Below are 17653 nucleotides of genomic sequence, written 5' to 3'. Positions count from 1 at the left end.
CTCCCGGCAGGTGTTTGAGGACAATAGAAAACCCCTCTCGTCGCATTCCAACGTACACAGCGGAATCTTCCAAGACCTTGCTTGGTCGAACAAGGACAGCTCTCATCTCTTCAATGGAAACTCAGAGAGCGGAAATTTCTTTGATAATTTACACACAATTTTTCTAACAGCCTCCTCTCCAGTACACCTGAATAGACTTTACCGGGAAGGCTGAGGTTTGTATTAGTGTTACCCGGGCCTGGTGTAACCTTTTAAACAGTTTTAGGGGCAAAGTGTACAACATTGTCACCGCTTTGAAGGACCTGACGCCTGCCGACCAAAGTGTCTTGTGTGATTTGAAAAGGGTGTCCAGTTCTGGCCCTGGAGTGTGAGGGTCCTTGTAATGTTCTGGTCCTATGTTCCCATGTTGCAGGACATCTTGCTGTACAAAAGCATCAAGTGCAGCCCGCCCGTAGATGACCGCGATCTTCCAGGTAAGCAAGATGTCTTCATGGAAAGTCCAAACCCGCTCCCATCATCTTCATCCTCATCTTTATCATCAGCTCTGCAGGAGAAGGAGCACATGACCAAGGTGGCGTTGTTCCACTGCGCCGCGTGCCAGCTGCTCCTATCCACCACCAAGGAGGCGGTGCAGAATCACATGAGGTCTGCGGAACACCTGGCCAGGGCGAAGGTAGCGTCCGTGCGCTCGCTGTGTGCCGCCTCCGGCTGACGTGGACTTGTTTGACTCCTCCCAGGAGTTTGGAGCGCAGCAGAAGCATGCGTCACTTGACAGGGCCGAGACCATCATGAAGGAGCTGCAGCCGCAGTTTGACGACTTCCTCAAGGTATTCTCCATCGGCTAAACGCCCGCATCGTGTCCGACCAGGCCCTCATCTGAACGAACACACGTGCTATTTCCTTTCTTCTTCTTCCTAATACAAACCCTGTTGCCATATGAGTTGGGAAATTGTGTTGGATGTAAATATAAACGGAATACAATGATCAGCAAATCCTTTTCAACCCATATTCAGTTGAATGCACTACAAAGACAAGATATTTCAAATTCTAACTCATAAACTTTATTTTTTTTTTGCATATAATTAACTTAGAATTTCATGGCTGCAACACGTGCCAAAGTAGTTTGGAAAGGGCATGTTCACCACTGTGTTACATCACCTTTTCTTTTAACAACACTCAATAAAGGTTTGGGAACTGAGAAAGCTAATTGTTGAAGCTTTGAAAGTGGAATTCTTTCCCATTCTTGTTTTATGTAGAGCTTCAGTCGTTCAACAGTCCGTGGTCTCCGCTGTCGTATTTTAGCTTCATAATGCGCCACACATTTTCCATGGGAGACAGGTCTGCACTGCAGGCGGGCCAGAAAAGTACCCGCACTCTTTTATTTACGAAGCCACGCTGTTGTAACACATGCTGAATGTGGTTTGGCATTGTCTTGCTGAAATAAGCAGGGGCGTCCATGAAAATGACGCCTCGTAGATGGTAGCATATGTTGTTCCAAAACCTGTATGTACCTTTCAGCATTAATGGTGCCTTCACAGATGTGTAAGTTACCCATGCCTTGGGCACTAATGCACCCCCATACCATCACAGATGCCGGCTTTTGAACTTTGCGTCGATAACAGTCTGGATGGTTCGCTTCCCCTTTGGTCCGGATGACACGATGTCGAATATTTCCAAAAACAATTTGAAATGTGGACTTGTCAGACCACAGAACACTTTGCATCAGTCCATCTTAGATGATCTCGGGCCCAGAGAAGCCGTCGGCGTTTCTAGATGTTGTTGATAAATGGCTTTCGATTTGCATTGTAGAGCTTTAACTTGCACTTACAGATGTAGCGACAAACTGTATTTAGTGATAGTGGTTTTTCGAAGTGTTCCTGAGCCCATGTGGTGATATCCTTTTAGAGATTGATGTCGGTTTTTGATACAGGGCCATCTGAGGGATCTAAGGTCACAGTCTTTCAATGTTGGTTTCCGGCCATGCCGCTTACGTGGAGTGATTTCTCCAGATTCTCTCTGAACCTTTTGATGATATTATGGACCGTAGATGTTGAAATCCCTAAATTTCTTGCAATTGCACTTTGAGAAACGTTGATCTTAAACTGTTTGACTATTTCCTCACCCAGTTGTGGACAAAGGGGTGTACCTCGCCCCATCCTTTCTTGTGAAAGACGGAGCATTTTTTGGGAAGCTGTTTTTATACTCAATCATGGCACCCACCTGTTCCCAATTAGCCTGCACACCTGTGGGATGTTCCAAATAAGTGTTTGATGAGCATTCCTCAACTTTATCAGTATTTATTGCCACCTTTCCCAACTTTTGTGTCACGTGTTGCTGGCATCAAATTCTAAAGTTAATCAAATATGTTGTCTTTGTAGCATATTCAACTGAATATGGGTTGAAAATGATTTGCAAATCATTGTATTCCGTTTATATTTACATCTAACACAATTTCCCAACTCATATGGAAACGGGGTTTGTAAAAAGTAGCCATCCCTAGTCCCATCGCGCCGTAGTGCTCGCACTTCCAACTTTCTTTGACACCCTTGGTTGCTCTTTTTGAGGTCCAAGGAGGGTGACCTACACTTTATTACTTAAATGCACGTTATCCACAGAGTTGGACTCAGGCGAAGTATTGATAACACCACAATGATACACAATACTTTGTCACATGCATGCCACTACTTCAGACTGTCGACCAAAAGTCTTCCCTACAAAAACTGAGGTACCACTTTATTTGCATTATGACATTTTTAACACACAACAAACAAAAATAAATACTTAGGTATTTAGAACCTTGGCTCAATACTTAGTTGATGCCCCTTTGGCAGAAATTCCAGCCTGAAGCCTTTTTGAAAACGATGCCACACCACAAGCTTGGCACACCTATCTTTGGACACTTTGTGTTGTATTTTTAATTGTTTTTATTTACAAATAACTTGCAATTAAAAAAAACAACTTTTCACATTGTCATTATGGGGTATTGCGTGTCAAATTTTGAGGACAAAAATGAATTTATTCCATTTTGGAATGAGGCAGTAACATAAGAAAATGTGGGGTGGGAGGGAGAGAGCTGCCCATGTCTGAAAAATGGTCTTTTTCAGGGGTTCGGCAAGCTGGAGTGAAGACCCCCAAACATCTTCTGCTGTCTGCCACAAGTTTACCGTGGACTTGACTAACTTTCACCATCACACGCATTTTGAAGCTTTTCAGGTATTTTTTTTGAACAATTAAAGCAGATTGTACTTACTCAGAAGCCGAAATGTTCTTATTGTAGAACATGTGTGTGTGTGTTCTGGCAATTCTGACATAATGGGGACATCGCTCTGTTTATACAGTCACCTTTAGGGGACATCTGAGGGTATGGGGGCCAGAAAACAGGTCCTTAAAGGGAAACCTTTTTAAATGATAGTCAGAATCATTCTGAAGATGCTTAAGTGATTTTAAGCTGGATCATGTCATATTTAATTTGAGCTTCTTTTTTTTTTTTAAATGGTCCCCAGTAGTCACGTACAAATTTGTGTGAATTATGCAAAATTATTTATATTTTGGTCCCCATGAGCCATATTAACTTTTTCTCCCCAGGGTAAGTATCATCAGCACATTACTTCATCCAAGACGTGCATGAGCTAACTGGGCAGTGGCCATTTTACCAACATTTTTTATGCCTCCACGACCTGTAGAAAGGGTGGTCCCCACAAGTCATGAACAAACACTTGGTCCCCATTCCAAATGATAACCAGTGTGTGTGTGTGTGTGTGCTGGCAATGCTTAGTTAATGGGGACATCGCTCTACTTACACAGTCACCTCTCGGGGTCTTCTGACGGTATGGTGACCAAAAAAACAAAACAGGTCCACAACCTGTAGAAAGGGTGGTCCCCACAAGTCATGATCAAAAACTTGGTTCCCATTCTGAATGATAACCTGTGTGTGTGTGTGTGTGTGTGTGTGTGTGTGTGTGTGTGTGTGTGTGTGTGTGTGTGTGTGTGTGTGTGTGTGTGTGTGTTTGTGTGTGTGTGCTGGCGATTCTGACTTAATGGGGACATCGCTCTACTTACACAGTCACCTTTAGGGGACTTCTGACGGTATGGGGACCAAAAAAAAATAAAACAGGTCCATAACCTGTAGAAAGGGTGGTCCCCACAAGTCATTAACAAACACTTTGTCCCCATTCCAAATTATAACCTGTGTGTGTGTGTGTGTGTGTGTGTGTGTGTGTGTGTGTGTGTGTGTGTTGGCGATGCTTACTTAATGGGAACATCGCTCTACTTACACAGTCACCTTTAGGGGACTTATGACAGTATGGGGACCAAAAAAAAAACAGGTCCACAACCTGTAGAAAGGGTGGTCCCCACAAGTCATGATCAAACACTTGGTTCCCATTCTAAATGATAACCTGTGTGTGTGTGTGTGTGTGTGTGTGTGTGTGTGTGTGTGTGTGTGTGTGTGTGTGTGTGTGTGTGTGTGTGTGTGTGTGTGTGTGTTGGCAATGCTTACTTAATGGGGACATCGCTCTACATGCAAAAAAACAGGTCCACAACCTGTAGAGAGGGTGGTCCCCACAAGTCATGATCAAAAACTTGGTTCCCATCCCAAATGATAACCAGTATGTGTGTGTTCTTGATGTTCCCAATACGGAAAAACCATTGCATCCGGTGGTGAAATCTATCAAAATGAGGGTGGTCCCAAAAAAGGGGATTTTTTTTTTTTAATTGACTGTGTGTCTGTTTTAAAAGTGCTCCTTTTTTGGTCAGCATATGAAATAACAAGTGTGTGTAAAAAAAATTGAAGTGCTCCCCCTCTGGCTAAAATATGTAATAAGTGTGGGTAAGAAGATGAAATGCGCTCCCTTTCGCCAAAGTTAATTAAAATATAAAGTATATAGAGACATGCTGCAGTAACTTGAAGTAATTATTTAATTAAAAAACAATTACAAACACAAAATTCAATTAAAACATTTTTTTTGACTAAAACCTTACCTTTTTTATATTTTACATGGTATGTATATATAATTAATGTTGTAAATACAAATCTTTTTATATCTAGAAATGGTGGTCCTAAAAGGGTAGGCATTTTTCGGAGGTCTCAAGAAGGTCAGAACTACAAAGATGTGTGTGTGAGACACGGGAGAAAAATCAACATGTGCATTTATTTTAATTTTGAACATAATCGTTTTTTAAACATTGTATTTGTGATATAATACATTTGAAATGAAGTTATTGAAAAAGTGTCTTTGTTAAATGGTGTAGACAAGGATGAAGGGCGTGGCTAGTAGTTGTTGTTCACCATTTGACAGTAGAACCTGCAAAGTGAAACACACCCGTTGAATAATTTTGGCCATCAGTGTGACAATCTGCCTCCCAAAATCAAAACATTGCTTTTTGGAGCGGTCATCACGCAGAACGTCACATCATTCCATTGTTGTCGTTTTACTAAGCAAGATTAAAAGGAGCCATATGTAATAATGTGGCTAGAAGTGGCACTGCAATCAAAGTCAAAATTCTGGAGTCCCCGGCCTCTGGATGGACTGGGCTACTCCAAGGAACCGGAAATTTCCACTGCCCATTAGGGGGTTGAGGTACTGCGACTATAATAACTGAACAGACGCGCCTTCTGTCGATAACAAATCTCTAACCAACACATTTTACACAGAAATGAGGCTATTTTGAGGAAGTTTGTCATGCCTGCGTACATCACAACAAATGGCAATTATAGGGTTATTGTCAGTACTATCAGAAAACAAAAGACTACAAAAAACTACGACAAAAGCTAGCAATGGTTACAGTGGGGTTAAAAAGTATTTAATCAGCCACCGATTGTGCAAGTTCTCCCACTTACAATGATGACAGAGGTCTGTAATTTTCATCATAGGTACACTTCAGCTGTGAGAGACAGAATGTGAAAAAAAAATCCAGGAATTTTAAAGAATTTATTTGTAAATTATGGTGGAAAATAAGTATTTGGTGAACCATTCAAAGCTCTCACTGATGGAAGGAGGTTTTGGCTCAAAATCTCACGATACATGGCCCCATTCATTCTTTCCTTAACACGGATCAATCGTCCTGTCTCCTTAGCAGAAAAACAGCCGCAAAGCAAGATGTTTCCACCCCCATGCTTCACAGTGGGTATGGTGTTCTTGGGATGCAACTCAGTATTCTTCTTCCTCCAAAGATAAGTTGAGTTTATACCAAAATGGATACATGGATGATACAGCAGATGATTGGGAAAATGTCATGTGGTCAGATGAAACCAAAATAGAACTTTTTGGTATAAACTCAACTCGTCGTTGATGACATCTATTAAACAAGACAAAAGGCAAGGAATCAAACAGAAACAGACTGAAATTTGGACTCGGATCCGAGGAGAGACATGGCCACTGTACACTCTTTGCACAGTCTGGACCAAGGTCTGATGAAAACGGTTTTCGTCTCCTCTTTTATTTAGATATTCAATGTTTACGCAACACATGTCACAACAGAAATGGGGAGTATGTAAACAGTCATTGTTTTCAGTCACATTGAAGACAAAAGAAGTATCCATTTTGCTATAAACTCAACTCGTCTTGTTTGGAGGAAGAAGAATACTGAGTTGCATCCCAAGAACACCACACCTACTGTGAAGCATGGGGGTGGAAACATCATGCTTTGGGGCTGTTTTTCTGCTAAGGGGACAGGACGATTGATCCGTGTTAAGGAAAGAATGAATGGGGCCATGTATCGTGAGATTTTGAACCAAAACCTCCTTCCATCAGTGAGAGCTTTGAATAGATGACCAAATACTTATTTTCCACCATAATTTACAAATAAATTCTTTAAAATTCCTACAATGTGATTTTTTTTTTCACATTCTGTCTCTCACAGTTGAAGTGTACCTATGATGAAAATTACAGACCTCTGTCATCATTTTAGGTGGGAGAACTTGCACAATCGGTGGCTGACTAAATACTTTTTTGCCTTACTGTATATTGTTATTGTCAGTACTATCAGAAAACAAAAGACTACAAAAAACTACTACCAAAGCTAGCAATAGTTATACTGGTAAAAAAAAAAATAAGTAGAGCATGCTTAGCAGCCTTATGTACACCCAAAACTAAAGAGGAGACATTTTACCGAGGTGTAACGACGTGTTCAGGGTGTACCCCACCTTCCGTTCGGATGCAGCTGAGTAGGCTCCAGCACCCCCCCGCAAACCCCAAAAGGGACAAGCAGTAGAAAATGGATGGATGCCAATAGGCTACACGAATGAGGAATTATTTTATCATGTGATTTAACTATCTCCATATGTTTCACTTTGGCAGGATGCCAGCCGTGCTAGTGTTGGAACTACAGATGTCCGATAACGGCTATTTTGCCGATATTCTGATATTGTCTCAACTCTTAATAACCGATTCCGATATTAACCGATTCCGATATTAACCGTCGTGGGATTAACACATTATTATGCCTAATTTTGTTGTGATGCATTAAACAATGTGACAAAGTTTTCCCCAAATAAATAAATTAAAGTTATGGTAAATAAATGCCAACATGGCACTGCCATATTTATTATTGAAGTCACAAAGTGCATTATTTTTTTTTGAACATGCCTCAAAACAGCAGCTTGGAATTTGGGACATGCTTTCCCTGAGAGAGGACGAGGAGGTTGAGGTAGGGGTAGCATGAGTGTATATTGTAGCCTCCCAGCCTCGAGATAGTGCTGCAAGGGGTTCCGGGTATTTGTCCTGTTGTATTTATGTTGTGTTACAGTGCGGATGTTCTCCCGAAATGTTTGTCATTCTTCTTTAGTGTGGGTTCACAGTGCGGCGCATATTTGTGGGTGTTAAAAGTTGTTTATACGGCCACCCTCAGTGTGACCTGTATGGCTGTTGACCAAGTATGCATTGCATTCACTTGTGTGTGTGTGGAAAGCCGTAGATATTATGTGATTGGGCCGGCACGCAAAATGCAGTGTTGTCTGGGTGGAAAATTGGGAGAAATCCGGAAAAAAATTACCCCGGGAGATTTTCGGAAGGGGCACGGAAATTCGGGAGTCTCTCAGGAAAATCGGTAGGTTTGGCAAGTATGATTGGGAGACGCAACTGCTCTGTACTACTTCTCCCTACGTCCGTAAAGCGGCGTTTTAAAAAGTCTTGAATTTTACTTTTTGAAACCGATAATTACATTTTAAAGCATTTATCGGCCGATATTATCGGACATCTGTAGTTGAAACCCATTTTCCTCAGCATATCAGCCGATTGAGAATGAAATAGGCACTCAAACTACCCAAATCCACATAGATTTTATTTGTCAAAAATATATTTTGCCCTGTCAGTTGGATGATATATCGACATACAAGCTAACGTCGATATGTCATTGACCGGGCTAGCATGCTAAGCATTACGCTCGGAGCTGAGCACCATCACACTAAGCATTCGTTGCAGGAACTTACAAGCTTTGTTAGACAAGGTCATAGCCTGTATTGGACAATATACTTTACATATCAAATCTCCATTTCCATTTATTACAAGTAATAATAAAACTTAAATGCCTGACTAACCTATTAAGGAGGAAATTAGCAAGTTTGGCTTCAGATGAAAAAATTGTCTCCATCTTTCAAAGGCATCCCCGATACAAATCCTGGTTTTGTTCCTGGCTTTGTCATGGATAAGTTGCGAATGGGAACGAGGCCTTTTAGATTGACTAAGGTCCAACATGTTTAGTAACTCTACCGGTGGCAGTAGCTCGACAAAGATGAACCTGGATGTGACACACTCAGACTTTCTAAATGGTCAATTGAAATGAAAACAATATTTCGGGGCTGTAAATCTAATTTTGAAATGAACATATCCCAGCTGAACTACTGTTATCTGTTACCAGTATTGGAAAAGAACATGATTTATTGATGCCATTTAATGATGACTTTACATGAAATTATTACATATGACTCCTTTTATTTAAAACTAACTTTACTATATATACTGTAAACGTAACCCTAACTCTTCACATGAAGTAAGTCATGAAATGGATGGTTTTTCTACTGCAAAGGTTCCACTGGATCGTTAAAAACAGAACCAAAAAAATTAAATATTTAGTATAAGTTTTTATTTTTGTCAGGTTGGATACTAAGTGTGCATGAAGATGGGGTAGAAGAAAGCAGGTTTTCATACAAGTGCTCCTAATTTACAAACCCCGTTTCCATATGAGTTGGGAAATTGTGTTAGATTTAAATATAAACGGTATACAATGATTTGTAAATCATTTTCAACCCATATTCAGTTGAATATGCTACAAAGACAACATATTTGATGTTCAAACTCATAAACTTTTTTTTTTTTTGTGTTGCAAATAATAGTTAACTTTAGAATTTGATGCAGGCAACACGTGACAAAGAAGTTGGGAAAGGTGGCAATAAATACTGATAAAGTTGAGGAATGCTCATCAAACACTTATTTGGAACATCCCACAGGTGTGCAGGCTAATTGGGAACCGGTGGGTGCCATGATTGGGTATAAAAACAGCTTCCCAAAAAATGCTCAGTCTTTCACAAGAAAGGATGGGGCGAGGTACACCCCTTTGTCCACAACTGCGTGAGCAAATAGTCAAACAGTTTAAGAACAACGTTTCTCAAAGTGCAATTGCAAGAAATTCAGGGATTTCAACATCTATGGCCCATAATATCATCAAAAGGTTCAGAGAATCTGGAAATCACTCCAAGTAAGCGGCATGGCCGGAAATCAACATTGAATGACCATGACCTTCGATCCCTCAGATGGCACTGTATAAAAAACCAACATCACATGGGCTCAGGAACACTTCAGAAAACCACTGTCACTAAACACAGTTCGTCGCTACATCTGTAAGTGCACGTCAAAGCTCTACTATGCAAAGCGAAAGCCATTTATCAACAACACCCAGAAACGCCGCCGGCTTCTCTGGGCCCGATATCATCTCAAATGGACTGACGCAAAGTGGAAAAGTGTTCTGTGGTCTGACGAGTCCACATTTCAAATTGTTTTTGGAAATATTCGACATTGTGTCATCCAGACCAAAGGGGAAGCGAACCAGCCAGACTGTTATTCACGCAAAGTTCAAAAGCCAGCATCTGTGATGGTATGGGGGTACATTAGTGCACAAGGCATGGGTAACTTACACATCTGTGAAGGCACCATTAATGCTGAAAGTTACATACAGGTTTTGGAACAACATATGCTGACATCTAAGCCTGGACGCCCCATATTTCAGCAAGACAATGCCAAGCCACATTCAGCACGTGTTACAACAGCGTGGCTTCGTAAAAAATATTGCATGTACTTTCCTGGCCCGCTTGCAGTCCAGACCTGTCTCCCATCAAAAATATGTGGTGCATTATGAAGCGTAAAATATGACAGCTGTTGAACGACTGAAGCTCTACATAAAACAAGAATGGGAAAGAATTCCACTTTCAAAGCTTCAACAATTAGTTTCCTCAGTTCCCAAACGTTTATTGAGTGTTGTTAAAAGAAAAGGTGATGTAACACAGTGGTGAACATGCCCTTTCCCAACTACTTTGGCACGTGTTGCAGCCATGAAATTCTAATTATTAGTTTATGAGTTTGAACTTTAAATATGTTGTCTTTGTAGTGCATTCAACTGAATATGGGTTGAAAAGGATTTGCAAATCATTGTATTCCGTTTATATTTACATCCAACACAATCTCCCAACTCATATGGAAACGGGGTTTGTAGAAGAAAAGGTCGATTGGATTCCGAGTCTGAGGTAAAGGTTGTCTTCCTTACTGCGGTGGAACTCTTCTTCCACGGGGGCAGGGGGGGAAATATCCAAAATCATTGTCAAAAAAGTCTGGGCAATCTGAACAATGCAGATTGTACTTTTGGCCAGTTTGTCCTTAAAAAAAGTGAAAAAGCATCCCGTGTACGTAAAGCAACAGTTGAGGTTGTGTTCAGGAGGCGGCGATGGGAGTGTCCTCCTGGTCGCTCTTGACGCCCGCCAAGTCTGCGGAGGGCGATGTGGCCTCCACCATGCCCAGCCCAGTGTGTGGGACCCCAGTGTTCATGATGTGTCTCTGGAGGTGCTTCACCCAGTCCTCCTGGACCGACAAAGGACCCTGGAAGACCAGGTCACAGAACCTGCGAGGAGAAGCACGCCGGCATGCGGTCAAACGGCACACGCGCCCGCCCGCCATGAAGACGTTACCTGCACGTGAGTCTGTACATATCCTCGGGTGTTTGGGTCAACGGCGGCGACTTCTTCTTGGAGCTCTGCCGTAAACGCTGCCTCCTCGCTTTGCAGTCAAACGCTGAAAGACAATTAGTGGACAATTAGGACTTGGTTCATGAGTTATCTTTTTGCTTCCAATCTATCCTGCCGTCAAAAAGTCAACATATTAGGCATAGTCCCCTAATTGGATAAACAACTCAATTGTTCTAGAACGCTAAGGACCGGACTTCCTCCTTCACTATTAGCCCAGGAGATGTCCGATAATGGCTTTTTTGCTGCTATCGTCCAACTCTTATTTACCGATTCTGATATCAGCTGATGCTGATATATTTAACACATTATTTATTATACCTAATTTTGTTGTGATGCATTAAACAATGTAACAAGGTTTGCCAAAATAAATCAACTCAAGTTATGGAAAAAAATTGCCAACATGGCACTGCCATATTTATTATTGAAATCACAAAGTCACGAACTCATTCATGAACAGAATATATATATATATATATATATATATATATATATATATATATATATATATATATATATATATATATATATATATATATACACATACATATATGCATATATATAGAGTGGGGCAAAAAAGTACTTAGTCAGCCACCGATTGTGCAATTTCTCCCACCTAAAATGATGACAAAGGTCTGTAATTTTCATCATAGGTACACTTCAACTGTGAGAGACAGAATGTGAATAAAAAATCCAGGAATTCACATTGTAGGAATTTTAAAGAATTTATTTGTAAATTATGGTGGAAAATAAGTATTTGGTCACTTCAAACAAGGAAGATCTCTAGCTCTCACAGACCTGTAACTTCATCTTTAAGAAGCTCTTCTCTCCTCCACTCGTTACCTGTATTAATGGCACTTGTTTGAACTCGTTATCCGTATAAAAGACACCTGTCCACAGCCTCAAACGGTCAGACTCCAAACTCCACTACGGCCAAGACCAAAGAGCTGTCGAAGGACACCAGGAAAATAATTGTAGACCTGCACCAGACTGGGAAGAGTGAATGTACAATAGGCAAGCAGCTTGGTGTGAAAAAAATCAACTGTGGGAGCAATTATCAGAAAATGGAAGACATACAAGACCACTGATAATCTCCCTCAATCTGGGGCCCCAAGCAAGATCTCATCCCGTGGGATCAAAATGATCATGAGAACGGTGAGCAAAAATCCAGCAAAGAGCTAGGACCAAAGTAAGAAAGGTTACTATCAGTAACACACTACGCCGACAGGGAATCAAATCCTGCAGTGCCAGACATGTCCCCCTGCTTAAGCCAATGCATGTCCAGGCCCGTCTGAAGTTTGCCAGAGAGCACATAGATGATACAGCAGAGGATTGGGAGAATGTCATGTGGTCAGATGAAACCAAAATAGAAATTTTTGGTATAAACTTAACTCGTCGTGTTTGGAGGAAGAAGAATACTGAGTTGCATCCCAAGAACACCATACCTACTGTGAAGCATGGTGGTGGAAACATCATGCTTTGGGGCTGTTTTTCTGCTAAGGGGACAGGACGATTGATCCGTGTTAAGGAAAGAATGAATGGCGCCATGTATCGTGAGATTTTGAGCCAAAACCTCCTTCCATCAGTGAGAGCTTTGAAGATGAAACGTGGCTGGGTCTTCCAGCATGACAATGATCCCAAACGCACCGCCCGGGTAACGAAGGAGTGGCTCCGTAGGAAGCATTTGAAAGTCCTGGGGTGGCCTAGCCAGTCTACAGACCTCAACCCCATAGAGAATCTGTGGAGGGAGTTGAAAGTTTGTGTTGCTCAGCGACAGCCCCAAAACATCATTGCCCTCGAGAAGATCTGCATAGAGGAATGGGCCAAAATACCAGCTACTGTGTGTGCAAACCTGGTAAAGACCTATAGTAATCTTTTTACCTCTGTAATATAACCTTTGTTGGCAATAAAGTATTGAGTTGAATTTTTGTTATTGACCAAATACTTATTTTCCACCATAATTTACAAATAAATTCTTTAAAATTCCTACAATGTGAATTCCTGAATTGTTTTTCCACATTCTGTCTCACAGTTGAAGTGTACCTATGATGGAAATTACAGACCTCTGTCATCATTTTAAGTGGGAGAACTTGCACAATCGGGGGCTGACTAAATACTTTTTTGCCCCACTGTGTGTGTGTGTATATATATATATATATATATATATCCTCCACTAACCCCTCCCTCCCGATTTGTTGGTCCCAAGGTTGGCAAGTATGCTATAAGTAGCTACTTTTTTTTTTACACTTTGAACCCTGCGGCTCATAAAACAGTGAGGATAACTCATGGATTTTTTTTTAATACAAAAAGCTAAAACTAAACAAAACAAGCAAATGCATTAAATAGATGTCTTATTGAGTGTGCTGTGGTGCCATCTATTGGACAAGTTTGCTCACTGCAGGTGCTGCAATGTCCTCACGTTTACTGCTTTCAACCAGAACTAGAAGTGACGTCTGGTGTTCCAAATCGTCCGTAACGTTGCTACATGTAAGGATTCCTAATTCATCACTTCAAGCAACATCTGTAAGTTTTACTATATAACTAAAACAAGTCATACTTACTAAGCCATTCCATGTGTGATGTCTGTAGGAGTGTTTTCATGCATACTTGTACGTGCTATCATTATGTAATGAAGCTAGCGTCGTTAGCCTGGACTAATATGCCAATTGATTGAAACTTTTATTAGTAGATTGCACAGTACAGTACATATTCCGTACAATTCACCACTAAATGGTAACGCCCCAATAAGTTTTTCAACTTGTTTAAGTTGGGGTCCACGTTAGTGACATCATGCACAAAAGTGCACTCATAGCTTGTTTTAAAATGTCTCTGACAATTTTGCACTTTGTTTTGGAAATGACATAAATGTTTGTGCCACTGCTAAATAACTGTTTGATAAATACACTTTTGCTAAATTGACCTAGTTGTGATTTCCCTCTCTGCATGAAAGTTTAAAATGAGCATATATTAACAAGAATGTTTTAATGTAGACACATAGAATCATCATACTGCTGTGATTATATGCATCAAGTGTTCATTCAAGGCTAAGGCAAAATATGGAGATATATATCGTGTATCGTGACATGGCCTAAAAATATATAGATACTAAAAAAAGGCCATATCACCCAACCCTACAACAAATGTAAACATACTTTTCAAACATTTTTTGTCTAATTAAAAATAAATACCAAGATATCTGTTTGACTTATGATTTTGCAGCAAATTACCCATCAAATTAATAAAAATGACAATAATTGTTAAATGTTCTTTACAGCACATTACTGTAAATTGAAAAAAAATAGTTTTGTGTAAAAATTCTGGCGCATGATCAGAATTGTATCACCTCAGCCTCAGTTTGAGCTGGAAAAAACCCTGATTAAAGGGCTCATATTATAATTTATTTTCTACATTTAAAATACCTCAATGTGGTTCACATAACATGTCATGGTAGTTCTATGGTCAAAATGTTGCATCGATGTTTTACAGACCATCTTGAAGCCCTTTTTCTGACCATCTCTTCAGGATGCGCCGTTTTGTGGGCGGTCTTATCTACGTGCCTCCACTTAGACAGCGTCTTCTCCCCGTCATCTTTGTTGTACCAGTTTGATTTTAGCACTTCCATAGTGAGTCTACAGATACACTGTACTAGGAACAGCAAAGGCAGAACGCCCCACAACAAGAGGATAGAGAAAAAGGAGCTTATTGACCACGGCGCGGACTACAGTGATGGAAGTGTACCCCCGTTTTCAGGACTCATGCAGATCCCACATACACGTCTACAGCTACCAGAAGGTAAGAAAGTTGCCGTTGCATAATATTGCGAAACAAAACGCCAGATAATTTCTGCTAATAGGTGCCATCTTGTGGTCCTTATACAAACCCCGTTTCCATATGAGTTGGGAAATTGTGTTAGATGTAAATATAAACGGAATACAATGATTTGCAAATCATTTTCAACTCATATTCAGTTGAATATGCTACAAAGACAACATATTTGATGTTCAAACTGATAAACATTTTTTTTTGTGCAAATAATCATTAACATAGGATTTCATGGCAGCAACACGTGCCAAAGTAGTTGGGAAAGGGCATGTTCACCACTGTGTTACATCACCTTTTCTTTCAACAACACTCAAACGTTTGGGAACTGAGGAAACTAATTGTTGAAGCTATGAAGGTGGAATTCTTTCCCATTCTTATTTTATGTAGAGCTTCAGTCGTTCAACAGTCCGGGGTCTCCGCTGTCGTATTTTACGCTTCATAATGCGCCACACATTTTCCATGGGAGACAGGTCTGGACTGCAGGCGGGCCAGGAAAGTACCCGCACTCTTTTTTTACGAAGCCACGCTGTTGTAACACGTGCTGAATGTGGCTTGGCATTGTCTTGCTGAAATAAGCAGGGGCGTCCATGAAAAAGACGGTTCTTTGATGGCAGCATATTTTGTTCCAAAACCTGTATGTACCTTTCAGCATTAATGGTACCTTCACAGATGTGTAAGTTACCCATGCCTTGGGCACTAATGCACCCCCATACCATCACAGATGCTGGCTTTTGAACTTTGCGTCGATAACAGTCTGGATGGTTCGCTTCCCCTTTGGTCCGGATGACACGATGTGGAATATTTCCAAAAACAATTTGAAATGTGGACTCGTCAGACCACAGAACACTTTTCCACTTTGCATCAGTCCATCTTAGATCTCGGGCCCAGAGAAGCCGGCTAAGTTTCTGGATGTTGTTGATAAATGGCTTTTGCTTTGCATAGTAGAGCTTTAACTTGGACTTACAGATGTAGCGACCAACTGTATTTAGTGACAGTGGTTTTATGAAGTGTTCGTGAATGATTATTTTCACATAAAAAAATGTTTATCAGTTTGAACATCAAATACGTTGTCTTTGTAGCATATTCAACTGAATATGGGTTGAAAATGCTTTGCAAATCATTGTATTCCGTTTATATTTACATCTAACACAATTCATAATTTCCCAACTCATATGGAAACAGGGTTTATATACACACCATAATAATACCGTATGTTGAAGCACACTACATCTGAATATGATAGCGGTAACGCTCCGACAATCCGTCCAGCGGTTTGACTTTGTAGCTTACCAAAGATGTACTCAAACTCTTTGACAGATTTTTGAGCGCTGTGTGTAATGTTCTATATTCCCGATGAAATATCAATCAAAGTTTTGATCTTGCTTCGCGAGCGTCAGTCGGCAGTCTACACATATCTCTTAAGCCTGGTGGTTAGAGTGTCCACCCTGAGACGGGTAGGTTGTGAGTTCAAACCCCGGCCGAGTCATACCAAAGACTAAAAAAATGGGAGCCATTGTGACAATCATTGTGTACTTTAACTAAATGTTCATTTATATACTTCAATTATTTCCAAATGGTTTCTGTAACAAGGCAGTAAAACGGCTGATCAAACAAAACAGAAGTCATCGTCATGGACCCACGAGCTGCGCAAGCTCGCTCCCAAACCCGCTAAACAAATTCAATAACTCACGGTGACGTTTTGGTGAATTTATTGCTCGGTGGCCTAGTGGTTAGAGTGTCCGCCCTTAGATCGGTAGGTTGTGTGTTCAAGGCCCGGCCGAGTCATACCAAAGACTATATAAATGGGAGCCATTACCTCCCTGCTTGGCACTCAGCATCAATGGTTAAATTAGGGGGTGAAATCACCAAAAATGATTCCCGGGCGCGGGCACCGGTGCTGCTGACTGATCCCCTCACCTCCCAGGGGGTGATCAAGGGTGATGGGTCAAATGCAGAGAATAATTTCGCCACACCCAGGCCATTGGTACTTTAACGTTTTAATGTGTTACTGCTATCTAATGGTCCCACTTATCATGACACCATGTGCCAAAGAAAATTGCTTGAAGGTTAGTTTGCACAACCAGAATTACCGTACATCCCGGAATATAAGCCGGCTTATCAACTGGTGCTGCTAAATAATGGATTTTTCCTTGCTGACGGCCAAATTGCAAATAGTTTTCATGAAACGCATGCAAAGACACTTGAATAGTGGGTTTTGTGCTACGGCACCAAATTTTTGACTGGTTTGCTCACTGCAGGCGCTGCGGGGTGGATGCCTACATGTGTTTCCTGCTGTTTCAAGCACTGAACTGGAAGTACAAGTACCGTTCCACCTTTATGTTGTCCGTCGCACTTCTAGTCGTATGGATTTTTCATGCATGTACCATGTACCAAATAAAATTGTTTCGAGGTCGGTTAGCACAACCAGAATTACCGTACATCCCAGAATATAAACCGCTACATTTTTCGTACACTTTGAGCCCTGTGGCTTATCAACAGGCGCTGCTAATTTATGGATTTTTCATCGCTGACGGCCATATTGCAAATAGTTTTCATTAAACGCATGCAAAGACAGATGAATAGTGTGTTATTGTTTTGTGCTAC

At 40.9% G+C, this 17653-nt stretch overlaps 2 protein-coding genes across 5 annotated transcripts in view; one reads left to right on the top strand and one right to left on the bottom strand.

Annotated features, from left to right (window-relative positions):
- LOC133568136 (DBIRD complex subunit ZNF326-like) overlaps nucleotides 1-11669 on the top strand; it is a 33339-nt gene extending 21670 nt beyond the window's left edge. For 2 of the 4 annotated variants that reach the window (XM_061919870.1, XM_061919871.1), the window contains exons 8-11: nucleotides 413-473; nucleotides 543-673; nucleotides 738-827; nucleotides 3105-3256. In XM_061919870.1, coding sequence (XP_061775854.1) covers nucleotides 413-473; nucleotides 543-673; nucleotides 738-827; nucleotides 3105-3125 — 303 coding nt within the window. In that variant the 3' untranslated portion in view covers nucleotides 3126-3256. Of the gene's footprint in view, nucleotides 1-412; nucleotides 474-542; nucleotides 674-737; nucleotides 828-3104; nucleotides 3257-10923 lie in introns of those variants that run through there. The other 2 variants (XR_009809536.1, XM_061919872.1) reach the window with 2 other exon arrangements.
- znf644a (zinc finger protein 644a) overlaps nucleotides 9060-17653 on the bottom strand; it is a 29685-nt gene continuing 21091 nt past the window's right edge. The window contains exons 5-6 of the mRNA XM_061919869.1: nucleotides 11174-11276; nucleotides 9060-11106 (exon numbers count right to left, since the gene is read on the bottom strand). Coding sequence (XP_061775853.1) covers nucleotides 10920-11106; nucleotides 11174-11276 — 290 coding nt within the window. The 3' untranslated portion in view covers nucleotides 9060-10919. The remainder of the gene's footprint in view (nucleotides 11107-11173; nucleotides 11277-17653) is intronic.

This window comes from Nerophis ophidion, linkage group LG14 (assembly GCF_033978795.1).
Source record: "Nerophis ophidion isolate RoL-2023_Sa linkage group LG14, RoL_Noph_v1.0, whole genome shotgun sequence".
NCBI lineage: Eukaryota > Metazoa > Chordata > Actinopteri > Syngnathiformes > Syngnathidae > Nerophis > Nerophis ophidion.
This window is presented reverse-complemented; position numbering and strand designations above follow the sequence as displayed.